The sequence below is a fragment of the Nannospalax galili genome, unplaced genomic scaffold (genome assembly GCF_000622305.1).
Source record: "Nannospalax galili isolate Female #2095 unplaced genomic scaffold, S.galili_v1.0 scaffold830, whole genome shotgun sequence".
Classification (NCBI taxonomy): Eukaryota; Metazoa; Chordata; class Mammalia; order Rodentia; family Spalacidae; genus Nannospalax; species Nannospalax galili.
In genome coordinates, this window is record NW_008328342.1 from 1,363,745 (window position 1) to 1,390,658 (window position 26,914).

Below are 26,914 nucleotides of genomic sequence, written 5' to 3' on the forward strand. Positions count from 1 at the left end.
AACCTCCCCGCCCCTGCCCGCGCCCTCCCCCGCGCCCTCCCCTCCCCCTGCCCGAAAAGACACAGATCGCCTCCCGGAGTGGCGCCTCCAGTCGCGGCGGAGCGCGGCGTTGGCGGTGGATGGAGCGCGCGAGCGGGCGGCGGCTGCACCGGCTGCACCCGGCGGGGCGCTGATGCCTGCTGCGGCGCCTGGACCTTCGCTGCGCGACTTCGGGGGTGTCGGCCGAGTTGGCACTCCGCGATGCAGCTCCTGAAGGCGCTCTGGGCACTCGCAGGGGCCGCGCTCTGCTGCTTCCTCGTCCTGGTGATCCATGCACAGTTCCTCAAAGAAGGTAATTGTCCCCCGGCGCGCAACCGGTTCCCCCCACCGGAGCCCTGTGCACCCAGGGCTTCCGGCACCTTCCACCGCCGCCGGGCACCGAGCCCCACCGAGGCTCCATGAGCGCCGCTGCGGGGCAGGAGCGGCCGGTGGCGCGAGCCTACCCCGAGCTCCGCGTGCGATCCGTTAGCGGGTGGCGTGCAGGGCGCGGATGAGGCTGGGACTGCTCGGGCCTCACCACCTCCTGTGTTTGTCCCCGAACCCGGGCCAAAGCCCAGGATGCCATTCCCATCCTCTGCCCCGCATGGCTCGGTGGCAGTGGTGCCTGCCCGCATGCCATCCACTCTCGGTAGGTGGCACCAGCGCTCCACTTTGGTTAACCTGGCTGGGGCCAGTGCTGAGCCTGGCCTGGGCTTGAATGGGTTGGGGGCTGGGGATGCAAAGGTGTCAGGCAGAGGACTGTGACCATGTACATGTTGCTTTCCAGAAGGGCTTGGGGACCTATGGCCCCAGGCTAAGTGAGCGGAAGTCCTCATCTCCAGGGTGCCTAGCCCCACTCAAGTTCTGGCCCCTTTGCCCTCCTGGTCCCCTCTAGATTGCGGGGCTGTCTGGTCCAGGTCTCTGGACTCGGTGGAGACTGTTCAGGTTGAACTCAGGTAATCACTGTGACCTTTTGGGGATGTGTTCTCTGGCCTTTGGTTAATGTCCTGGCAGGCAGTTTTGGTGGGAGCCCAGGACACCCCTTTGGAAACTTCCTGGCTTCTGGTAGTTCCTCTGGCTCACTGTCTTGGTCTCCCAGCTTTGATACCTCTGGGCTCAGCCTGCCCTGCCAGTGTGGGTGGGAACTGAGGTGCAGCTTCTCATGTGTTGCTGCTGTAGGGTGTTGCCTGGTACCCTTACCCACCCGTGGCCATGCCAGCAATGCCTCGTGGTCCCTTAAACTGTCAGGGAATACTGAGCACTGGAAAGAGCCCATGTGAATTCCCGGTACAGCTGTCCTCACTAGCTCTCTGCTGCTAGAGGAAAGGCTGGCAGCCGCCTTTGGCTTCCCAGCCTGAGGAGATCCACCTGGGCTCTGGGAGCACCTGTGGCCTGCTCCACAGCCCCTTGATTTCAGGGGCTGGTCTTGAGAAGCAGAGGAGGGAGCTGGGAGAGACCAGCCTGTTGGCTGCAGGCTGGTGGGCCTGCTCTGCTGAGGCTCACTGTTCCTTCCTGGAGTTGGTTGGACCCCGTGTTTCTGAAAGCTTAGGTGAGCCGTTTCAGGAGTGGGTGGTTCTGCCTCAGGGCTGGGGTCCTCTGCTACCGGGATGGCTCTTTCTGGCCAAAGATTCTTTTCCTCCAGGCACTCTCCACAGTGCCTTCCTTAGTTGGTATCGCCTTGTGGGGGTCCATCATACAGTACACCCCAGATACCAAGTCATGGGGTCCCTGTGCTTCAAGACCTTGTTTGAACCCCAACTTCCCTGCCCTTCACACCACTCTGTTGACCTCTGGGGGCGTCCATGCTCTTAGTAAGTCAGAGCTTCTCTGAGTTAACTAAGACTACCTGAGTCACTGTGCTGTGATAAGCATTGATTTGTGACCGCAGGAGGTGCTGGCCATTTAGAGACATGTGGCCCAGTGGGTGGGTCCCTTCTGCCTTGCTGGGTGGGAATGGACTCGTTCCCGAGGTATCCAAGCTCTTGGACTCTGTCTTTTGATTAAGAGGAAAGTTCTTGTGACTTAGGTGGCTTAGGCAAGGTCACATGAGCAGTATGCTTTAGCAGTCCTGTTCTGGAATCGAGAGGACTGTTCCCCTCTCCTGGGGTGGCAGGATAGCCCTTCACAGCAGCCTGGACATATGGATGTCCATGCTGTGGCAGATGATGTGATAAGGAAGAAGGTAGGATGTGCTTGGCATGGGGGTCTGGGGACCTGCCAAAGACACAGTGTCTTTGAGGCAGCTCTTGAGGAAAAGTCTAATTGTTTACTTGGCTGTGTAGGGCTTGTGAGCCCTGTTGTCCACCGCTGCTGGTCTTTGTGCCACTGGGTCCTGGTACCCTGAACCTCATGCCTCTGTTGGAAAGGTCGGGGTGACATCCCTGTCCATACTGCAGTGGCTTTTTGGCCCCTAAAATCAGGGGCCAGAGCCTCAGAATGGGCCTTGGTGTGCGGTGTCTGGATACACTTCCCAGGGGAGGCACAGGGCCCTTCCTGGAGGACTGGGCTGTAGACAGGAATACACTGGGGATGGGGGGTGGCAGCGGGGACAATTGTGACTTGTTCCCTGGGGTTGGAGTGGGAAAGAGCTCTTTAAATAGCCATTTCCATGAATCTGGTTTCTTCAGGGGTGAAGAATGGGGGGCCCAGGGAGCCATTTTTCTATACTTTGCTTTTGTGTGGAGATACAGGCCACCCCGTGGCTAATCCATCCCCCTCTGGCTGGTCTGCCTTGCAGCGATTGCGAAGATGAATAGGACTGTGAACCCAGAGTCGAATTATGGTCCTAATTGCAGCCCTGGCTTGTCCAGTCTCTGTAAGAACAGGTCTTGTCCATCCGGCCTGCTCACCGAGGTAGTCAGTGGGTTGGGGGTGGGTGAGCCTAGCTAAAGTATGGCGTTCAGGCATCGGAGTGGGGGTCCCAACCATCCTCCGGGGAGCTCATCTGTCATGCTTGTGAGGGCCTGTGTGGACTGTCTTCTATGAGCTAGGACAGGCCAGAGCCGGTTGCTTCATGGAAATAGAAGGGGCGTGAGATGTAAGTTAAGCGGAGGTGAGAGACCGTCCCTGCGCTTCCTAACCTGTGATCGCAGGATGTGGCGTTAGGCCTACAGCTGGAATTAGGAAAATTTCCTCTGCTCAGAGATTTGAGGTTTGACTCTTTTCCTTACAAATCCTTTTGACGGCAGGGCGAGTATTGCATAGACCAAGCGTACTACTAAAAAGCCTCCTTCTCGGGGTAATATTGAAGACTTGCTGGGGAGTTTAGTGCCTGGTTCCAGCCCCCCCCCCCGACACAATGCCCTTAGCACTTTAATTCCTGGGTACTTTCAGAGTCCTTTTTCACAGTGTGCCTTTGGCAGCCACTCTGAGGGCTGACTGTTGATTGAGTAAATAGGAGTCAACTTTAGTTAATTATTTTAGAAGTCAAGCAGCGTTCTGTGAACGTGCGTGTCCAGACTGAGGGGTACACTCAACTCTGTCAAGCACACCAGCAGTATTGTGTTAACTCTGACTCTGACGGGTCATTAATTGGTACCAAATGTACAAAATTCACAACCATCCCAGGGTACATGTATGTGTTACATCAAGTCAGTTTGTTTTTATTTTTACATTTGCGTGTGTGCGTGCCTATGTGTTATGTGTCTCTGTATTTGTGCATATGCACGTGTGAACTTTGCATGTAGAGGCCAACCTTGAGTGTTGTTCCCGAGGCATTGTCTGTCTTTTGAAACAGCATCTTACTGGCCTGCAGATTGCCAGTTAGCCCACCACCCCTGCTTCTCCAGTTCCTAGGTTAAAAGCACATGCCATCCTGACAGGCTTCCTTCGTTCCTTTTACCCTCTGTGAGTTCTGGCCTCAAACTCGTATCCTCACACTAACAAGGCAAGCACTTTCCTGATCAAGCTATCTCCCCAGCTGTAGAACAGTTTATTTTTTAAAAAACGAGCAAAGAATTTGGGAAATGCATCATAGTTCTGGACCCTAAAGAATTCATAAACACTATCAATTGAGTTCTTAAAATTCCTGCTATAGATATGTGCATGCATGTTTTCTGAAACAGCCTGTGGCCCTGGGGAGGGACTGGAGGGGCCCATTTGGGGTTGGGTTCCCTGAGGCTGTTTGGAGCAGCCTGGCTGTTCTTGGAGGAGGCTGAGCTGTGCCTGGCTTCTGCTCAGATCCTATAATAACAGGGGTGATGGGAGGCCTGAAGCCTGAGTGTTTAAGGAAAGGGATTTCGGTAGCCCCTGGAGCCGTCCTCAGCTCCCACAGCCAGGATGGCCTCACACCCTGGGGCTGCATACAGAGGGGCTCCAGCCTCACACCCTGGGGCTGCATACAGAGGGTCTCCAACTTCACACCTGGGGCTGCATACGGAGGGGCTCCAGCCTCACACCTGGGGCTGCATACAGAGGGGCTCCAGCCTCACACCCTGGGGCTGCATACGGAGGGACTCCAGCCTCACACCCTGGGGCTGCATACAGAGGGGCTCCAGCTTTGCCTGGAGCCCTCACGGGATCCCCAGAGCTACCTTCCTGACCCTTCTCGGGTTCAGAGCTCTACTAGGGATGTGATGGGCCAGGGCATGGGGCCCTGCCCGTGCCGGTCCCCCGCTCCTCCCTACCTAGCTGCCTGCCAACTTTCTGAGAGGCCAGGTAAAGCAAGGACTGCCGGGGAAGGGAGGGGTGGCAAAGGCGTTCAAAATAACCGGCTCCTTTATCATCACTTACTATCGCTCCTCCTGTGACACAGAATCTAAATAAAACCCACACTCCCCATAATGGGATTCTCATCGGCTGAATGTCTGAGAACTGTAAAAGTTAAAACATGAAGGGGTTGGCAATGGAGGTGACTGCATGCTGGCTCACCACGGCCCGAGGAAGGCGGGAGTCTGAAGTCTGATTTCCCCAGCTCTCCTGAACAGGGCAGGGAAGGCCTTTCAGAGCTGAGTGGTGGTAGGGCTGAGCTGTGCTGGGATGTCTGTCGGCTGTGCACTCAGGTGGCCTGGCCCCAGGGCTGCTTTTCCCATCGAATCTTTAGGCCTGCTTCCTCTTCAAGCCAGGCCAAGGAGGATTTCTGCCTCTCCACCTGGACAACCTGTGACTTCTGCTCCTGCGGCAGTGCTGAGCACCACACGGGGTCACCAGCAAGGGAGAAGGCCAGTGGCATTGGCTCTGGTGGGCTGGCTGTGTGGCTTAGCCCAGGTGGCGTGTAGAATGTGTGTATGTGGTGTGTATAGCTGGGTATATGGGGATTCAGAACCGGGGTCTTAGGATATCCATGATGACTTTTTTATATGCAGGTGTTTGTGTGTACATGAAGATGATTATACGTTAATTAAATTCTCGTAGGTGTTTATAATTTGCATAAGCATATACATTTATGAACATACATTATGAGCATGATTGAAAATACAGATGTTAATGAGGGTGGTGGTGTGGGCTCCCCTCCTCGGGTGTATGTACAAGTGAGCCAATGGGTCGTGTGTGGATGCCTTCAGTCTACTGTGGCCTGAACATACATGAAATAGGCGATGTGACTCACGGGGTTAGAGTCGGCCTGCAGCACACTGACATAGCTCACACACTGTGTAGTGAATGGACTCAGCCCCTTTACCACCCACTTTGCCACCCATAGGCCCTGTCCCCTGTGTGGCGACCCCTCCTCAGGGCTCCTCTCTCCCTTTCCCTTGAATGTCTGCAACTTAACCCACCCTTGTCAGCAAGGCATGACCTGTAGCACCTGACCACAAACAGACACCACAGGAGACTCCATGTACAAACCAAGTATGTACAACACATATGCATGCCACACACATCACATGCCACACATACACTCTGAATGCATGCCACACACGTCACATACCACACATACACACACTCTGAATGTATGCCACTCACATCACTTGCCACACATACACTCTGAATATACATATGCCATTACAACCATATCACATGAACCACTTATATACACATTCCATACCGCCACTATGTGCACATCATGTATTAACACCACATACACTCACACTACGTATAAACTATGCCACATTTACACAGATCTCACACACACACACACTGCATTCCACATTAAGCACAGTACATGCGCACCACACAACCCACATGTACCACACACAGAATCCCACATATACATAGGACATATTAACACCTCATGCACACATACTACCCCCACACCAAGTGGGCACACATGCCACACATACACAGGATACACACAGAACATATACACACACTATACACCACAAGTTTTAGTTTGCTTTTCTGTTGCTGTGGTAAACACCGACCAAACTCAGCTTGGGGAGGAAAGGGTTTATTTGATTCACAGGTCACAGTTCCTCACTGAGAGAGACCAGGGCAGGAACTCCAGCAGGAACCTGGAGCAGGGGCCATGGAGGAATGCTGCTGACTGGCTCGCTGCCCTGGCTGCTCAGCTACCTTTCTTATACAGCCCAGGCCACCTGCCCAGGGATGGCACTGCCCACTGAGGGCTGGGCCCTCCTACATCAATTAGCATTTAAGAAAATGCCACATAGACATGGCCTCAAGCCAGTGTGATGGAGGAAGCTCCTCAGTGAGGCTCCCTCTTCCCTGGAGTGTCAGGTGACAGCCGACTCTAACTCTGATACCACATAAGCACAGCACATTCACACCAAACACAACTCACATGAATCACTAACACACAGCACATACTAGCACCTTACATATCCATACTAACCCCACAGTACGTATGTACAAAGGCCACAGAACTGCACATATATGCCACATATCACACACACACACTGCACACAACACAAGCACAGCACATACACACACCACATGTATCACTCTCCCTCAGCACATACTAGTGCCGTATATACCCATGTACACAGGCCACACAACTACATATATATCACATACCATATACATACATACACTGCACACCACAGAAGCACAGAAGACGCACACCAAACACACAACATGCATCATACACATACCCCATACTTACATAGTACACATTGGCCCCTTGTGCACATATACTATCCCCCACACCACATAAACACACATGCCACATATATGAAACACTTGCATAACATATATATAGCATACACTACACATGCCATATACATATTACATATACCTACCACATGTACATGCACACCAAATGTGCCACACATCTACCACACATATCACATGCATAGCACATGAATATCACATGCCACAAAGCAAACACTACATATACTCCAGAGCACATATGCACAACACATACATTGTAGCACCTGAGCTGCCACACACAGATACGGTGCACACGATGTCTGCACTCCACACAAAAAATACACACCACATAAAAATGCACACCATAGAAACATCCATGTAAATCACATCAACACCATGTACCACACTACCACTTTACACGCCTCACAGACTACATTTCACACACCCCACGCAAACAGAACATCCACACAAACATGTCACATCTGCAAACACATAATGCACACAATCACATGCAAACACATGCCACATATGCAAATACATACCATACACATCACATGAAAACACCACACACGCAAATGGAATACATGTAAACACATACCACATATCGTATGCAAATACACCACACATGTAAGCACACACCAGGCACAAACACATACCACACATGCAAACATACAACATACATCTCATGCAAACACAAACTATACATGTAAGCACACAGTACACACATGCATACACATCACACATACACCACACATGCAGACACACACCTCACACACAGCACGCTCAAACCCAGGCCATATGTGCAGTCACACCCACACATTCAGGCACCACACGCCCTACCCCCACTGTGTTCTTATGCAAGGGTGGTGGAAGGTGGGCCCACATCAGGCCTGGTCTCTGCTCTTGATGCTCAGGCTGCACCTGGCACCATGCAGCCAGGGCTTTCCACAAGGTTCTGGAAAGGGGTTGGTTGTCCAGAGGATGGGCAGGCAGTATATTTTCACAGATGAAGAGAGAAGGGTGGCCCAGTGAGAAAAAGGTGCAGGCCTTGGCCCCCAGGGCTTGGACCCCGAGGTCAGTGGAAGACAATCTCAGGTGGCCACACACAGCAAACAGGGGGCACACCAGCTGGGATGGCCCAGATCCCGCCCAGAGGATCAGTGGCTAAGCACCAGCACCATGACGAAGTGGTCCTGGCTTCCACTTCCCTGCCTGGGCCCCCCTCACTGCTGCCTCCCCTGTACTGGGTAACTTTAGTGTCAACTTGACACACCTAGGTTGAGGGAGTTTCCTCCATTGGACTGGCCCATGGCCATGTCTGTGGGGCATCTCTTTGATTTTTGAGTGATGTGGGAGGGCCCAGCCCACTGTGGGTGGTGCCACCCCTGGGCCACTTGTTCAGTGTTGTATGGGAAGGCAGGGCTGAGCAGGGGCCAGGGGAGCAATACAGTAAACAGCGTTCCTCTATAGCCTGTGCTCTGCTCCTGCCTCCAGGTTCCGGCCCTCAGTTCCTACCTTGGGCTCCCTGATGCACTGTGATCCAGAAGATGTAAGCCAAACTCTTTCCTCCCCAAGTTGGTAGTGGTCAGAGTGTTGTCACAGCAATGGAGAAATAAACTAGGACATCCCCCAAGCATGGCTTTTCCACCTCTCAGGTCTCCGCCGTGCTCCAGCACAGGTCCTGATGGTGGGTGACTCCTAGGGCATCCAGGGAAGGGCCTGGCCTGCCTCCACATCCTCTGAGCACTGTGACTGCCTGTGTCCTCTAACCTCCCTGGTCTGGGGGGGTCCCTTAAGTAGGACAGGCCTCTAGAACCTTCCCTGTAAGAGGAACTTCCCACAAAGAAAGTGAGGCCCTGTCACCAGCATGAGGGGCAGGTGGTCACAAGATCCACTTCCACACAGGCCTGCTTCCACACAGATTGGCCTCCACCCACATCTGTTTCAGGACTGGGGTCAAAGCTGGGGTCTAGCGCACAGGAAGAAGTTAGAGCAGACGTGGTCGCTGGCCTCGTGGGGGTGATGGGGCACCTCAGCCCCATGCTTTGCCCTCTTGGAGAGGCCACCAGCGGGTGTGCCCACTGAGAGTGAAAGAGGTCACGGCTTTTTCCGGAAGGCTGGCTCCTTTGGTTATTAAGTGCTCAGGTAACGGTGACCACCATATCCACCTGGTACTGCTGCAAGGGTCACTCAGTAGGGCCAGGAGAGGGTGAGAAGTCTGCTGTGTGCGATGGGCAACAGCTGCCTGTGGCTGCCCCGTTCCCCAGCAGGGCCCTGTGCTAAACTCGAGAGCTGGGCCTGTCTGGGAGCTCACTGTGTTTCTGTGGCACCAATGGAGCCCAAGGTAATGGGCTGGCACCTCCAGAGAAAGGAACATCGGCAGTGGGGAAGAAGTGGTACCCCACAGGAAGACCTGGCTTGGGGTCGTCCCTGTGTCCTGCTGAGCCCTGGAATGCTCAGCCTGGCCCCTTTGGGTGCCATCACTCAGAGCCCTGCCTGGCCTCTGCTGTGCACAGCTAGTGACCTGCATGATGCCCAAGCCGTCTTAGACCTTTCCCCAGCATGCAGCCACTTTGTTAGAAATGGGACCCAGGCCCACCCCAGAGATCTGGAGTTCCACGTCACAGGGGTCTAGGTGCCGAGCCCCAGGGAGCCTCCAAGGCCCACCAGTGCATCCGATCAGGCCAACCTGTGCTGAATGTGGCTACCTGATGCTTAGTGTCGCCGGGAAGAAGGAGTAGACTGCAGAGCTATGGTGCCCATGGGCACCGTCAGCCCTCAGTTGATCCATTTTCTGTCTCCGAGGACACGTTAGAAGAAGAGCCTGGTCTGACGTGGGGAGTGGGTACTCCCCTGCAGCTGCTCAGTCCACCTGTGTGGGGATGGCTCCAGCCAGAGCTCTGGGGGTGCTCCAGCAGTGCCTCATGACATCCATGTTTGCTCACTTGATTCTTCCTTCGCCCAGTCATGTGTGCTGATGACTTTGTTCTGTGTTGAATGTAGCGTGTAGAGGTCATTTTTGTCAGGGGACATGCCCCCCCTGAAATCATTAGTACCCTTCTGCTAAGACCCTCAGTGGCCTCAGATGTGTGGTCTGCCTCTGAGGAGTTGCCCTCTGTCAGATGCAGCCTAGGGTCTGCAGCTCTTAAGTTATATGCCTCCTGTGTAGACAGAGGACCTACTGGGTGGCGAAGGGGAAGCTGGCCAACAGGCAAAGCTGGGATTCCATGTAGCCAGCAGCTGGGCCTGGCAGGTGTGGGCCTCAGGAAGGTATTTGGAAAACTATCACCTCAGGCCCCAGGATGGTGACACTTGCTAATTTTGCACTGTGCTGAGGTTTGTGGGTTCCTGGTCCACAGGATGAAGCCCCGAAGGGCCTGGAGATGGATGATGTCGGCGGGAGTGTCCACAGAGGTATCTGGTCCCCTGACTTGTGGGTTTTCTGTGTGGGAGTCAGATGGAGGTCCTCTGTCTATATAACCCCTCACACCCAGGCCCATTCCGGCCCTGTTTATGCTTTTATGGGCTGGGTTTTGCTTCAGGGGTCTCTGAAGTCAGGATGCACGGGGTGCTACAGCCTGCCTGCTCCCTGGCCCCTTGGACTTCTCAGAGGTCTGTCCTGATGTGGAACGTCATCGGGCAACAGGCACCTGCCCCTTCCCTGGTCAATTATCACCTTGTTTAGGGCTGTTTAGCTCCAGAAGAGAGGGAGATGGGCTGGGCTACTCAAGGTCTCCGTAAGCAAGCTCTGTCTGCTCATTGGGGGCCCCTGCAGAATACCAGAGCTCTTTGTGGGATAACTGAATGGCTGCAGGGTCGGCGTGTGCCTGGACACAAGGGTGAAGCCACTGCAGCACAGACAGGGCACAGATTCTAGATTGGGCCTGACTATGGACACGGTACTGGCAGGTGACCAAGGTGCCAGTTCTCGGCTGTCACCTCATTCAGTCTTCACCCTACTCTCAAGGAGAGTGACGGTTTCAAGACTTCCCTTGGAGAAACTGAAGGGCAGAGGCACAAAGTCTTGGCCATAGCTCCAGAGGTAAGAGCTTGGGCCCCAGGCGAGGGCCAGGTAACCATCCTAGAGTACCCCTATGATCTGGTCTAGGGCTGCTTCAACTGTGTGCCCTGGAAGGTCAGCTGGGTGGTTGGGGTCTACCCGCAGGACAAGGGCTCACTAGAAGGCTCAGAAGGGTGGGAGGCCACCTTCAAAGGACGTCAGAGCCCCTGGACTGCCCTTGAGGCGGCCCGTTTGAGTCATGGTGAGCTGCTGCACCTGAGCTCTGGGGCTCAGGCTGGTTTCTGGGCTGTGGTCTCTGGCCCCAGGAGGAAATGCAGAGCGAACACTGCTGTGTATTGCTGTACTGCCTTTTGGCCATGCTGCTCCCTCCCTCCTGTCCCATCTCGGGCAGCACAAGTCTTGCTGCTTCTAGGTCTGTGTCGGGGTGAGTGAGGGACCCTCTAGAAGGAGACCCAGCTAAAGCCTTGGGAGCCTGTGGGCAGACCCATCCCCAGGATTGTCCTATGTGGAGCCTGCCAGGCCCACGTGGTCTTTCCGGGTATATTTAGAAGAGGTCACACAGCCTTTAAAGTACACGCTTTTCAAAGCCAGCTTCTGCCTCAGAGAAGGTGGATTTTATTAGCCAATTCCCTTCATTCTTGGGAGCACAGAGGCAGCGAGTGGGCCCTCCGATTGGCCTTGCTGATACAGCCCTAGCCCTCCTTTATAAATAAACTCCAGCTTCGAAGAGCTACAGAACGCGTCACCAGACCTCCTGTCCCCAGGGAGCACCTGCACAGTGACAGCTTCCTGTTCTTCCTGCTTGTTGCCATGGGGACAGCCTTGATAGACATGCTGGCCTCCTTTTGGTATGCAAGTACTGAGTGCTTGCTGTATGTAGGCATGGGCTGTGTGCTGGGGGGAGGCAGTTGGGGTGACTGCCCAGGGTCCTCTGAGATATGTGTAGAAGGTTGGAACAGGAGCACAGTTCACACCTATAAGGGTACCCCTAGGGGTCAGTGGGTCAGTGGTGGGTCCCTAAACAGGTAGTCCCAGAAACTCCTTGTGTCTTGATCTGGCTAAAGGTGCAATTATGGAGTCACTGCAGATGTGCCTAAACCCAGTGACAAACCCTTTTAGAGATGAGACACCTCCCCCACACATGCAGACACACGTAGACACACACAGACACACACATAGAGACACACAGACACAGACATATACACACAGACACAGGCACACACACAGACACAGACACACACAGACACACACATAGAGATACACAGACACAGACATATACACACACAGGCACACACACAGACACAGACACACACAGATACACACACACACACACACACACACACGGAGGCAGAGGAGGAAACTTGTGAAGATAGAGGCAGAGGCTCAGGGTTACTGTAGGACTCCTTCCCTGGAGCCTGTGGAGGGAACACAGCCCTGACATCGTCTGCCAAAGCAGGTATGTATTGTTTGGTACAGCTTGTGGTGAACTGAGGGGAGGGGGGTCCAGGCTACATTGGCAGCACACACAAATCATAGAGGGATCTTTTTAAAAAAAAGATTTATTTTTATGTACACAAGTGTTTCGCCTGCATGTTTGTATGTGCAACATGTGCGTGCAGTGCCCATGGAGACCAGAACTGGAGTTACATATGGTTGTGAGCCACCATGTGGGTGCTGGGAACTGAACCCAGGTCCTCTGCAAGAGCTCTTAACCACTGAACCATCTCTCTAGTCCATGTAGAGTAATCTTAACACACAGGGGCTCCAGCCCACCTGTGTGTATGTGTCAGGGCAGGGGCAGGGGAGGGGGGGAGGGCTCCACACACTGTGGCTCCTGGGTGGCATCAGATTCTAATTCATCTCTCCTGGGCTTCCTAGAAGGCCTTGCAGGTCAGGTTCCCCATCCTCACAAATGGGAAGGTACTTTCTTGATAGGGAGAAGGGATCCCACAGGAATGGATTCCTCCTGAATTGGGGCTTCAAGTAGAAGCTGGTTTTTCCCAAGAGGCTGGATTGGGATGGGCAGCCCAGAATTCCTACCATGTCTCCTCACATCACTGCAGCCTCTCCCAATCAAGGGCACACACCACTGTTGGCCTGAAGATGGCTCTATTCGGGATACGGATGGGGCAGGGGCAGGGGAGGGGGGGAGGGCTCCACACACTGTGGCTCCCAGGTGGCATCAGATTCTAATTCATCTCTCCTGGGCTTCCTAGAAGGCCTTGCAGGTCAGGTGCCCCATCCTCACAAATGGGAAGGTACTTTCTTGATAGGGAGAAGGGATCCCACAGGAATGGATTCCTCCTGAATTGGGGCTTCAAGTAGAAGCTGGTTTTTCCCAAGAGGCTGGATTGGGATGGGCAGCCCAGAATTCCTACCATGTCTCCTCACCTCACTGCAGCCTCTCCCAATCAAGGGCACACACCACTGTTGGCCTGAAGATGGTTCTATTCGGGATACAGATGGCATTTTTCATTTTAATGGCATCACTTTACTTTTATGGCTACTTTCTATTTATGGCAGTGGTGCTGGCTCTATTTACAAGGTGAGGGAAAGTGTCTTTTTCATAGCAGATGGGTGCATGGGGAAGCAAGGTTGCGGCCAAGTCACTGGAGTCATAGGGTGAGTGGGACATGTTGGTGGGATGTGTTTATTTGGTACCACTAAGTGCCCGGAGCTCAGAATGGGCTGAGCCAGTGTTGACGGTTGATGGAACAGGGAAGTCATGGTTGGTGTGGTGGGCAGGGGGTCTGTGGCTGTAGCTGTGGATACTCTGGGGAGCTCTGGATTGGCCCAGAGGCCACTGTGGGCCCCAGCCTGAAGGGATCTGCTTAGGTATTCACAGTGAGCTGAGGTCAACGTGACCTCCCTGCCATGGGGGATCTGAGGGATAAGGGCTCCACAGTGCATTCTGGTATGGAGAGGCGGGTGTGTCCTGCAGCTGTGGTAATGAACAGTTACAGACTAGACACCTTAAAGTAATAGTTTATCTTCTTCCAGTTTGGAGGTCAAAAGTAATGCCTAAGTGCCAGTAGGTTTGGTCCACTGGGGGCATCTGGGGCAAATCTATCGTAGGCCTCTCTCCTGGCCTCTGGTGGTCCTTGGCAGCTGTGGGGCTTCCTGGCTCATGCTGAAGTTGCTGTCTCTGTAAGTCCTCGCATCTGGTCTCCTGTAGGACAGCTGTCATGGCACTTAGGCCCACTTAGCCTAGTTGGTCTCATCTCTGGATATTTTACTATGTTCCAAGAATGGCTGGTTTCCAGGGTTCAGTGGACACGTCTTTGGGGCCATTCCTTAGCCCCACTGTGCAGAATTACACCTTCAGCACTGGCCTCGGTGTCAGTCAGCTCTGAGGTCTTGGGAATCCCTTGAGCAGCACCTGTGACCACTTCCCATTGGAGGAAGTTCGAGGCCCTCCCGTGAGGCCAGGTAGGGACTGCAGTCTGCATATGCCTGCTGAGGCCGGTGCCCTCCACAGCTGGTTCTGCCTGAGGGTTCTGGTTGGGTCCCTTCTCTCCATCCTGGGTCTGCCGTCTAGGATCAGAGCTGATTGCTGGGACTAATGTATACACTGGCCTGGGATGGTACCACTTGGAGTCTGGGAGCCTCTATCCATTTGGAAGCTTATTTTAACTTTTCTGTTTTCCTTTTGTGTTTCAAATAAAATTGCAAAAAACAAAAAAACCAAAAGAAAAAAAAACCCAAATCAAAAACCAAACCCAGTACAGTCTGACATTTGTATCCAGTTCCCCTAAAGGCATTTTTTTTTATTACAACTGGACTAGACTGTGGACAATTTAGTAGTAACTTGGTATGTTATTAAAAATGTGATCCTAATGCTTATTTGTTTTATTTGTGATTTATTCTTCATTTGTTTTCCTTAATTGAAAGTGAGGTAGTCCTGGCAGCCTTTTATTAAGCGAGAACCGAGCATTTGGGCGAGTGAGTCATTACTCTGTCATCTCAGGGGTCTGTGAACAGGAAGGAGGAGGTGGTTCCTGTTTCCCAGGGAGGGTGGTCCACAGTGACCACTGGCACCTGTCAGGGCTCAGGGGATGCCCAGGGCTGTGAGGTGACCAGCCTGTCCTTCCTAGTCTGAGACCCCCATCCCCTCATTTACCCTAGCTTTGTTTTTCCTGTTGATGCAGTAAAAAGCTCTGATAAAGGCAACTTAAAGGAAAGGTTATTTGTTGTTTTTAGCTCACAGCTCCAGATTACAGTCCATCAGGTCCTGGGTCAGAAAACAGCAGTGCGCACGTGCCTGCCTGGGAGAATGGTACTGCCCATGGTGGGTCTTCCCATGACAATAAAACGTCATTGATAGACTCTCTCACAGACATTCTGAGAGGCCCTCTTCCAGGTGATTCTAGATTGTGTCAAGTTGACAGGGACAATGCCCTTGCACTACTGCGCACACATCCAGCCTCCAGGGCTGCGGTCTGAGTTGCGCTGAGCGAGGGGCATTGATCAGTGAGAACTTGGTGGTCAGTACGGTTAGTCTAAATTTCGTCAGGAGACACAGGTGATGAAGTATCTCTGAGCACTGTAGGAGGAGCCCTGGGCAAGAAGCTTGGGGTCTGTCCTAGTTTGTCTCTTCATTGCTGTGACAAACACTCTCACCATTACCAGCTTGGGGAGGAAAGGGTTTATTTAGCTTACATCTCCTGGGTCACAGTTCATCAGGGAGCCCAAGGTAGGAACTCAGGGCAGGAATCTGGAGGCAGGAGCTGGAGCACAGGCCATGGAGGAACACTGCTTACTGGCTTGCTCCCCTGGCCCCTGCTCAGCCTGCTTTCTTATGCAACACAGGCCCACCTGCCCAGGGGTGGCACCGCCCACAGTGGGCTGGGCCCTCCCACATCACTCATCAATCAAGAAGGCGCCCCATAGACATGGCCACAGTCCAGTTCAATGGAGGCAATTCCCAAATTGAGGCTCCCTCAACCCAGGTGTGTCAAGTTGACAGTAAAGCTATCCAGCACAGGGTCTGTCATTTTAGTATCTACTGTTGTGTGCTGGGTCTGGGGGTCCTCGGAGTTGGATGAAGGGGAGGGGATGGTTCATAGGAGGGTAGCCCCACCTGCAGCCGTAGGAACCATGATGCCCCTGTGCAACCCGTGTAGAAACCGTAGTTAGAAGTAGCAGGCAGCCCCAGGAGTGTGGTTGCTGCAGTATGTCCGTAACCGGTATCATATTGGAAGCTGTCTGTCACCCTCTCCTTGAGTGATCACTTCTGCTGGATTCCAACCTGGGTGTCTGACGCATGTCCCCAGTAGTCTGCAGCACTAGGCATGGCCTCTGGTTTGTAAAACAGGGTTTTAGACCTGGTTATCCCAGGATATTGAAAGGAAGGGCAGTAGACCCTGAAGAACATCTGATAAGGGCCCATGCCCCTCATTTTGCAGATGAGTAAACTGAGGTTCAGGGAACAGAGTGGCTTGCCCAAGTTACTAGGCGTGAGTTATTAATGGTGTTGGCAGATGTCAGGAGGAAATGGCTTTTCAAGCTGTGAGACTGGTGCAGGTGGGTGTGTGGGATGGGGTAATGGGGCATCTGTGTCAGAGACTGGTGCAGGTAGGTGTGTGGGCTGGGGTAATGGAGCATCTGTGTCAGAGACTTTTGCAGGTGGCTGGGATGGGCTGGAGTATGCAGGACTCAGCCTGGCAGGATTTAAGTTGCAGAGACACTTGACTGGCCCAGTGTACCAGTGCAGCAAGTGACCATGTTGGTGCCTGTGTTAAAAGCCTGCTTTGGGTTCCAGTCGCTGTTGGGCACCTCCCACCGTTTGTGTCCAGCAGTGGTCTGGGGCTAGGAGCAGTGTGGTGAAGTGGGGTTGGTGAATTGGGGTCCTGTCCAGCTATGGCCATCCTGCAAACCAACTACTCATGCCCATCTGACAAATGAAGTAAAACTCTTGGAATGTTACTTCCTTTTCCCGTCTTATTGTGTTGGTGGAGGCTTCCAGATGGACTGTGTGTGGCCTCCGTTATGAGGATAGAGCTGGTTGCAAGGTGGGCAATGCCTACCATCCAGTAAGTCCCAGTCTGTGCTGGCTACTCTCTGTTTTGTTTTGGGTTTTTTTTTTTTTTTTCATTGAGTCTTCTTTTAAAGAGCCATGGTCTCCTGGGAGGCCAGTTGTGAACGTGGCAGAACATGACTCACTACTGTGCCAGTCCTCGGAGCTGTGCTCTTTCTGCCTGCAGACAGCTGCATATGTGCTCCCGTGCTTGGGACGGCACAATGGGCCAGGGAGCAGCACCGAGCTGCCCCATCCTTGAATGGAGACCAGGTCCAGGGAGTGGATTATCCAGCAAACTCTGAGTGGTCCCTGGTTATAGGACCCACTGATGTGGGTGTGTTGAGGGTTGGGGTAACCAGAGGGGTCCTCAGGGTGTATACATGTAAGGAGACCCCCGATAATGTTCCTGACACCAAGCACACATGTGTGAACTGGTACATAGATGCTCCGTTGTGTTATATACATGTTACTGGAGGTCCGGCCTGTGGAGTAGAATCAGGGCTCCACCTCCCAACTGGCAGCTGCTGCTCTACTGAGGATTGGTACTTGGTGCCTGTGCTATGAAGGCAGACCTTCCAGACAGGGATGTGTCCATCAGCAAACAAGATCAGTGCTCCCTAAATACAAAGCTCTCCTGTTCCATCAGCTGCCCTGCACGTGTTTCTGGCTAACTTTGTAGCCTCAGTGTGGCATCCAGAGGCCTCTGTAGAGGCTGGTCTGGGATTTGGTAGCCTGTTTTTCTTGTGTGCACTACAGAGATGACAGAGGAAGGATTTCCAAGTATGTGGTCATATGGCTGGATGGATGACTGGACAGATGATGGTGGAATGTGAGGATGGGTGGATGTGATGATGGATGTGAGGATGAATGGATGTGAGGATGGATCTGAGGATGGATCTGAGGATGGATGAATGTTATGATGGATGTGAAGATGGATGGGAGGATGTGAGGATGAATGTGAGGATGAATGTGAGGGTGGTTAGATAGATGTGAGGATGGATGGATCTGAGGATGGATGAATGTTACGATGGATGTGAAGATGGATGGATGGATAGATGTTAGGTTGGATGGAGTTCTCAATGCAGAGCTGTGGCCACCATGCCCCCATATCATGTCTCCCCTGAGACCTGAGAGGTCGTTTCCAGGTGGAGAAGAGCTTGGCTCCTGCATGCTCTTGTCAGCCCAGAGCAACTCTCAAGGACTCCCTTGCCCCATCAGTGCCATAGTGGGCAATTCTGTTTAACGGTCTCTGTAAGATTTGCTGTTCCTGGCTTACACTAGTGTGCACAGCCCCCATTAGATGACTCTGGAAATCAGCATCCCCATGAGCCCCATGCTGAGCTCCCAGTTTTACTTTGGAATTGCCTCGAGCATAACGTGAGCAGTGGCCAGCTGTGTGTGTGACCAGCTCTGTGTCTGTCTGTGACCAACTCTGTGTCTGTGACCAGCTCTGTGTGTGTGACCAGCTCTGTGTCTGTCTGTGACCAGCTCTGTGTGTCTGTGACCAGCTCTGTGTGTGTGACCAGCTCTGTGTCTGTCTGTGACCAGCTCTGTGTGTCTGTGACCAGCTCTGTGTGTGTGACCAGCTCTGTGTCTGTCTGTGACCAGCTCTGTGTGTCTGTGACCAGCTCTGTGTGTGTGACCAGCTCTGTGTCTGTCTGTGACCAGCTCTGTGTGTCTGTGACCAGCTCTGTGTGTGTGACCAGCTCTGTGTCTGTCTGTGACCAGCTCTGTGTGTCTGTGACCAGCTCTGTGTGTGTGACCAGCTCTGTGTCTGTCTGTGACCAGCTCTGTGTGTCTGTGACCAGCTCTGTGTGTGTGACCAGCTCTGTGTCTGTCTGTGACCAGCTCTGTGTGTCTGTGACCAGCTCTGTGTGTGTGACCAGCTCTGTGTCTGTCTGTGACCAGCTCTGTGTGTCTGTGACCAGCTCTGTGTGTGTGACCAGCTCTGTGTCTGTCTGTGACCAGCTCTGTGTGTCTGTGACCAGCTCTGTGTGTGTGACCAGCTCTGTGTCTGTCTGTGACCAGCTCTGTGTGTCTGTGACCAGCTCTGTGTGTGTGACCAGCTCTGTGTCTGTCTGTGACCAGCTCTGTGTGTCTGTGACCAGCTCTGTGTGTGTGACCAGCTCTGTGTCTGTCTGTGACCAGCTCTGTGTGTCTGTGACCAGCTCTGTGTGTGTGACCAGCTCTGTGTCTGTCTGTGACCAGCTCTGTGTGTCTGTGACCAGCTCTGTGTGTGTGACCAGCTCTGTGTCTGTCTGTGACCAGCTCTGTGTGTCTGTGACCAGCTCTGTGTGTGTGACCAGCTCTGTGTCTGTCTGTGACCAGCTCTGTGTGTCTGTGACCAGCTCTGCGGTGGCGGGGCTTCCTTGTCACCTGGAGAAGGTAGATGTGGGTGTTGAGAGGTTGGTACACCTGGCCAGCAGCTGGGAGAATCTTGCCAAGGAAAAGAGCGGCATCTGTCTGGACTCCGCAGAGTCGACGCAAGCAGCTCTACAGACGCAGTGCTCCTATGGGGCTGTGAGGACTGGGCAGGGCCGTGGGGACCGCGTGGGAGCTGTGGAGGCCCTGCAGGGTATGAGAAGACTTCAGGGCACCTGGACAAGCCATGGTGAAGGAACAGTCCCCCACGGGACAGCACCCCAGTGAGAGCGCCCGGCAGCTGGGGTGTTCAGCAGCTGTTCGGTTCTGTGGGGGATAGAGCTGCTCTGGGGGTTTGCTCCCACCGACCGTGAAGGTCCCCATGCACTGTTTGAGTCGTGCCTACGCAGGGCCACGCTAACGTTACTGCGTTCTAATCCTTTAAGAGCTGAGATTGTCTCAACCACAGCTGAGTTACAAGCTGAATAAATTAAAACTTCTCTAACATGAGATCCTGTAGCCTTATTAAGTGGCAAGATTATGCAAAAAAAAAGTCGTTAAGTATGATAATGCATCTTTGGGCCTGATTTGTAGCAGGACATTCATGATCTCATTCAGCTGAGTTTAAGCTCCATTCCAGGGAATTAGCCGTATTACTGTTTAAACCTTGACTTTTGTGTTAGGCAAGCGTGTTCTAAAGCTTTGAAATATATCTGAAGCCGTGCTTGGATTTCACAGGTTTAAAGGGAGTGGGTGTGAGGGTTTCAAAGCTGGGTTCATCTGGAGAAACTGTGGCTGTCATACGAGTAGATTTTTTGTCTAATTAGGAGTATGTTGCTTTGCTGATAGTGTTGTGTCGAGGAGGGTGGAAGGTGGGAAGAGCGGCCCGGGTCTGGTGTCTCCTGCTGATAGTGTTGTGTCGAGGAGGGTGGAAGGTGGGGAAGAGAGGGCCCGGGTCTGGTGTCTGCTTGCTGGCAGCCTCACCGGCCTCAGGGCTCTGGCTGATGGAGGATGAGTCCCCAGTTGCCTTCCTTGTTGGTCTTTGTTGACCTCTGTGCTCCTGAAGACTCACGCTCAAAGCTGTGCACCCTTGACATGCAGCTCACGTGTTCCGTCAGCTGCTTAATTATGTATATATATTACATATAATGTACACATATGTATGTGTATCGTTTATAATCGGCTTTTCTTGTGGAACAGTTTCCCGGTTACGGGAAAAGTGAACAGAAGGTGCAGAGAACTGTGTGTCTTTCTCTGCACGTCTCTCCAGTGTCCCCTGTCACTGGCAAGGTGCCTGTGTGGTGGATGTGTTGATACACCTCTATTGATCCACTGTTCACTAAAGCCACAGTTCCATTAGGAACCTCTCCTGATTGAGGCACATTCTGAGGGGTTAGAGCAACTTGTCCTGATGTGTTCTTACTATGACTGTATCATCCAGAGCAGTCCTTGTCCCTAGACGCCTGTGCCCCATGTCCCGACCCCAAGCCTCCCGTGTCCCATGTCCCCACCCCAAGCCTCCCGTGTCCCATATCCCAACCCCAAGCCTCCCATGTCCCATGTCCCGAGCCCAAGCCTCCCCTGTGCCCCATGTCTCGACCCCAGGCCTCCCGTGTCCCATGTCCCCACCCCAAGCCTCCCATGTCCCATGTCCTGACCCCAAGCCTCCCCTGTGTCCCATGTCCCGACCCCAAGCCTCCCGTGTCCCCACTCCAAGCCTCCCCTGTGCCCCATGTCCCCACTCGAAGCCTCCCCTGTGCCCCATGTCCCTGCCATGAGACAGCCCCGAATCCCACACCCCCACCCTAAGATTCCACTCTCATTCCCCCACCAGCTCATGGGTGAGGGGCAGCCGCACACATGGTTCTTTGGTCACGCCGTCCCCACCCTCACCTTTCCCTCTGAGAGCCTTCGTGAGCACTTCCCAGCTGACTGACTGCAGACGGCAGGCCCAGCTCTGCCCTCTGGGAGCTCCAAGCCTGGTACAAGGAGATGAGGGTGCTGGCCTGGAGAGCAGCTCAGAGATGGACCCAGGAAGGATTGCATGGAGAAGGGATGGCCTGGCCGGCCCGACGGGAAGGCAGCCCTGGAGTAGATGCAGGAGTCCCTGGCCCTCCTTAAAACTCCTGAACAAGGGGTCCCAGAGGTTTAGGGTTTGAGGAACACTGGGGTACTGGGAGGATGTGTCCATATGTGGTTCTATGACCTCTTCCTCACTTTAACGGCCTGGATATATCCTTTCTAATCAACGAGTCAGTAGCAGGTAAAATTGTCCCCCAAGTTCTCAGAGCTTGAGAGATGGAGCCAGGTGAGGGTGTGGGCCCCTGGCTCCCAGCCAGACCCTGAGAAGTGCAGGTAGAGGCCAGGGCGGGATGCACGTCTGCAGTGCAGTTGTCTGTACACAGAGGCCTTGTCACACACGGGAGTCACTCAGGGTTCCTGGGGAGAGGGAGAGAGACAGTTTTGTGAACGACTGGCCCCTGTGATGTCCAGGCCACATGTGGAGCTCTGTAGGGCAGGTGGCAGCAGACGCTTGGGTGCAGTGAAGGCCTCTGCTGGCCGAGCTCCTCTGGCTCCGTGGGCTTGGCCTCAGTTGGCACAGCCTTCCCCTGCCTGGCTGAGGCCCACTCACGTTATGGAGGGCTGTCTGCTTTTCCTGCCTGGAGAGCGGGAATTGGACTGTTAGTTTCATTCATAAAAGATCCATACAGAAACATCAGAACAAGGACCGGATACCCGAGCTCTGTGGTTGGGCTGCTAAACACATAAACTCACCACCGCATTTTAGGGGGGCTGTGGTGGAAGGCCGGCTGTGTGAAAGTCCCCTGTCAAGTCGTGGGGCTGAGCGACAGCCCTCCTAGGGCCAGTGCTAGGAGGCTGGTCATGTGGGAGCTTGGCAGTGGCCTCATTCTCAGACTGCTGTATGGGTGCTGTCACTCAAGCCAGCAGGATGCCCTGGGCTACTGGGGGTCAAACCCTAAATCCCTGGGACCCCCATTCAGGAGTTTTATAGAGGGCCAAGGATGTAGTGAAATCACTGTCATGAATGATTAGCTCAGACCGTGACCCCTGTCTTCCTTGGACCTGAGCTTTGGGGTTAAATTATCACCCTCTGTGGTCCATCTTGTTAACTCCTGACTGACCCCATCCTGAGGTCATCTGGGGCCATCCACCTTCCCCTCTCTGGCATGAAGAGGAGTTGTGAGCTAAGAACAAGGCACAGAGATATAGTGTAGGTGGCATGCTTTATCTCAGGGGTCACGAGGACCCTGGGCCAGCAGGCATGTCATGGGCAGGCGTACCTGGATGAATTCGGCAGATGTGGATCAGACTGGACGTGGGGCTCCGTGAGCTTCACAGCAAGGGTGCAGCCAGCATCTCTCTGACCCAGCTAGAGTTGGGTTGGGTTTATAGCTGTGCTTTAGCGTGCCTGAGGTGACGTGCATGCATGAGAGGGGTGCTGTTTGACAGGTAGTACCCTCAGTAGGGGTCCCATGTCCCCCAGGGATGATTCAGGGTTTTCTCTGTGTCCCTGCAGGGTCATCGTGCCTTGGTGCTGTTGACACTAGGGACAGCAGTATTCTCTGATGTGTCCATGCTGGGCTTCAGAGGAATGGAACTGTGTTCCTGCTCTGCCCCAGAAGCCCCTGGAGCAGCCCCTCCACCAGCAGTCGATGCTGTTTTCAGAGGCCATGGTTCCCGAGGTTCCCGAGCCCCCCTCTTAAGAGTAGGGAGGAGATGCCTTGACCCCTACTGGGCCACCAGCTGCCATCCAGCTAGGGCCTTCTGCCTGGATTCCCCTCTGGTCTGTGCTGTGTCTTACTCTCTGTCACTTGACCTCCCGTTTTAGGGGTGGCCCCATTGTGTCACCTCGTTTTTGTCAGAGATTGTGATTCTGGTGAAAACAAAGCTGTGGAGGTGAATGGATGGATTGAAGCGGGCCCTCCTGAGGCCCTCAGGCATCATGCCCTTGGCACTGTCGTTGGTGACAGCTGGCTTCCCCCCTTCCCCTGCCCCACTAGATACTCCAGAAAGCAGTATAGGCAAACAGAGCCCACAGGAGTCAAGGATGTCACCTGACTGTGCCAATGGGCGGGGCAGAGCAGAGGCTCCACTCCCTAGGGCTGGAGAGATGGCTTGGCAGTTAAGAGCACTCACTGCCCTTGCAGAGGACCCAGGTTCACTCCCCAGCACTCACATGGCGGCTAACAACCGTCTGTAACTCCAGTTCCAGGGGATCCAATGCCCTCTCTGACCTCCATGGGCATTGCATGATATGGGTGCACTTACATACATGCAGGAAAAACACTCACACACATAAAATAAAAATAATAAAATATTAAATGAAAGACAAACGTCTGCTGAAGGTAGCCACAAGTTTTGCTGCTCCCCTTGAGCGTGTGCTCTCGTTTTCAATCCCGTGTTCCTGCTCGTTTTTAATGTATGTGTGCATGCATGTTCTTGTGTGTGTGCGTGCAGGTGCACGTGCGCACATTTATATGGAGCCAGAGGGTGTCTTCTTCTGTTGCCGTCTGCTTTATGTTTGGAATTATGTCTCTTCCTGGGTCTCCCCGACTGCTAGGCTGACTGGCAAGCGGTCCTCTGTGATCTGCCTGTCTCTGCTTCCCTAGCACCGAGATTACAGGTGCACAGTGTCTCACCAGGATTTTTTTATGGGTTTTGAGGATCCAAACTCAGTCCTTATAAGCCCTTCCCCAGGCCCCATTGATATGTTTAAACCTTGTGTGGGTTACCCTCTCCATGTATCTGAAGTCTGGAGTCCTGTGTGACAGGGACTGTGTCAACATTCAGGCAGGCCCCTGTGTGTTGGTTGCAGCACCGGAGGTGTGTGCCTTTTTTGTTATGTCTAGATAGGTGGGGCTGGGGACAAGGAGATGATTCCTCCCTAGTAGGACCTTAATAGGAAGGCCTGCACCTGGTCCTGCTTGCTTGCCCAGGTCACTGTGGTATTTCCCAGGTCACATGCAGTGTTCCAAATAGGCGTTTTTCTGCACTCCTGATTTTGGTTCTGACCCTTCCACTCACCAGCTGGTTGACCTTGGGCCAGGTCCTATTCCTCTGTCATCTCTGATCTTTTCCATAGGGAGTCATCAAGTCTGAGAGTTGATATTGTAGCTGATAGTGGTGGTGATGATGGTGATAGTGATGATAGTGTTAGGTGATGATGGTGATGATAGTGATGGTGGTGGAGATGGTGATAGTGATGATAGTGTTAGGTGATGGTGGTGATGATGGTGATGGTGTGGAGATGGTGATGGTATGATAGTGTTCGGTGATGGTGGTAGAGATGGTGATGGTGATGATGATGATGGTGGAGATGGTGATGATGATGATAGTAGTGATAATCATGATACTGATGGTGATGCTCACGATCATGATGGTGATGATGGTGGTGGCAGTGATGGTGGTGGTAGTGATAGTGGGTGTAGGTGATAGTGATGATGATAGTGATGATGATGATGGTTACATTAGTGACAGTGATGATAGTATAGGTGACAGCAGTGATGATAGTGATGGTGGTGGTGAGGATGACGGTTGACATGGTGATGGTGATGATAGTATAGGTGATTGTGGTGGTGATAGAGGTGGAGGTAGAGATGGTGATAGTGATGATCATGATGCTGATGGTGGTGCTCATGATAATGGTGGTTATGAAATGCTGATGGAGATGACATTGATGATGATGGTGATAATGTTAGTGTTGATAATAGTGGTGCTGATGATAGTGATGACAGTCTTGAAGGTGGTGTTCATGATGATGATGTTGATGATAATAGTGGTGATGATAGTGATGACGATCATGACCATGATCTCAAAGGTGATGGTGGTGATAATGATGACGATGGCGATGGTGATGATGATGGTGGTACTAACGATGGTGATTATAGTGATGATAACCATGATGATAATGGTGGTACTCATGATGATGATAATTATGGTGGTGATGGTGATAGCCATGATGGTGTAATGATAGTGTATGTGATGATAGTGATGATTATGATGATAGTGGTTGTAGGAGTGGTAAGGGACAGCATCTCATCTAAGCCTAAGAATCCTACTAAGCTGGAGACAGGTGTTTGACCTATACGATAATCAGGGCTTAAGAGGTGACGTGACTTGACCCATCTGGAACATCCCCAGTTTGAACTGGAGCATGACTACCTCCATAATTGGGGACTCTTATTTCTCAACCCGGAGCACATAGAGTAGAAATGATTGAGATTAACTGATATTAAATTAAATAGCTAAGTGGTCACCATGTAGCTGGTCACCTGTGTTCCCATGCTGTCACCTGTGGGTGGAGGTGTACTATGTTTGAACTATAAGTACTCATGAGGTCAGACCCAGGGAGCCCAGAGTCGTCTGAGGAGTCTCAATTCACAGTGGTTCACAATATGAAAGGAAACTCTCCCTCCATGGTAGAATGTGGGCTCTGCATATTTGGGGCAAGAGGAAGCAGCAACCAGGAAATGATTCAGTCCAGTGAGCCGGATGAGTCAGCACAAGGTCAGACGTGGGGATATTGGTACCCCGTGTGATGGTGGGTATGCCCCCCTCAAAGGCAGGCTCCTTCTGCTCTACCATCTCAAGAGCACTTGAGCGCCTTGTACTGACGATTTTGAGGACACTCTGTAGCCCTGACTCCGGCAGACTCTCCCTGGGCACAGAGAGGGAGGGAGAAGGCAAAGCAGGCGTCCTCAGGAAGGAGAGTGGGAACCGCTGGGATGAGAGGCATCCCAGTGCAGTTTGAGTCCACCTGAGTTCACCCAGGAAGATGCCATGCATCCTTAGAACATGCCAGAACCTGGGAAGACTGGGGATGTGCTATGGACGGAGGGATGTAGATTTGCTCAGCTCTCATGGTGACCCAGCACCTCGCTGGGTGTGTGTACTTATGTGACTGTGTGTTATTATCCAGTAATACATTTCAAAAAATTTTATTATTTATTTATACGAGTGTTTTACCTGCATGTGGGTAACTGCATCTGTGTGTGTGTGCAATGCACATAGAAACTAGAAGAGGGCATTGGGTCCTGGAACTGGAGTTAAGAATCCTTAGTTTGGGCTGGAGCGATGGCTCAGCAGACAAGAGCACTGGCTGCTCTTGTAAAGGACTGGAGTTCTATTCCCATCACCCATATGGTGGGTAACAACTGTCTGTAACTACAGTTCCAGGGCATCGGGCACCACCTTCTGACCTCCGCAGGCATTGCACGGCACAGGTGCGCTTACACACATGCAGGCAATACACTTATACACATGAAATAAAAATTAAAAGAATGGTTGTTTGCTGCCATGTGGGTGTTGGGAACAGAACCTGGGTCCTCTTACACACACACACACACACACACACACACACACACACACACAGCACATTGTTAAATACCTGCTGGTGCTGCTGGTGCTGCTGTTTTTTGTAGTATGATCAGCTTCTACCTCAGGAAGTAGCACCAACTCTGTCCTAATTACACGGGTTCCCTACAGCT

The 26,914-nt window shown here is 52.8% G+C and overlaps 1 protein-coding gene across 2 annotated transcripts in view; it reads left to right on the plus strand.

Annotated features, from left to right (window-relative positions):
* Tafa5 (TAFA chemokine like family member 5) overlaps window positions 1-26,914 on the plus strand; it is a 224,857-nt gene that overhangs the window by 83,229 nt on the left and 114,714 nt on the right. Inside the window, exon 1 of one of the 2 annotated variants that reach the window (XM_008826876.1) lies at window positions 62-331. The exons of the other annotated variant lie outside the window; for it this stretch is intronic. Coding sequence (XP_008825098.1) covers window positions 241-331 — 91 coding nt within the window. The 5' untranslated portion in view covers window positions 62-240. Of the gene's footprint in view, window positions 1-61; window positions 332-26,914 lie in introns of those variants that run through there. 2 annotated transcript variants of the gene reach the window in all.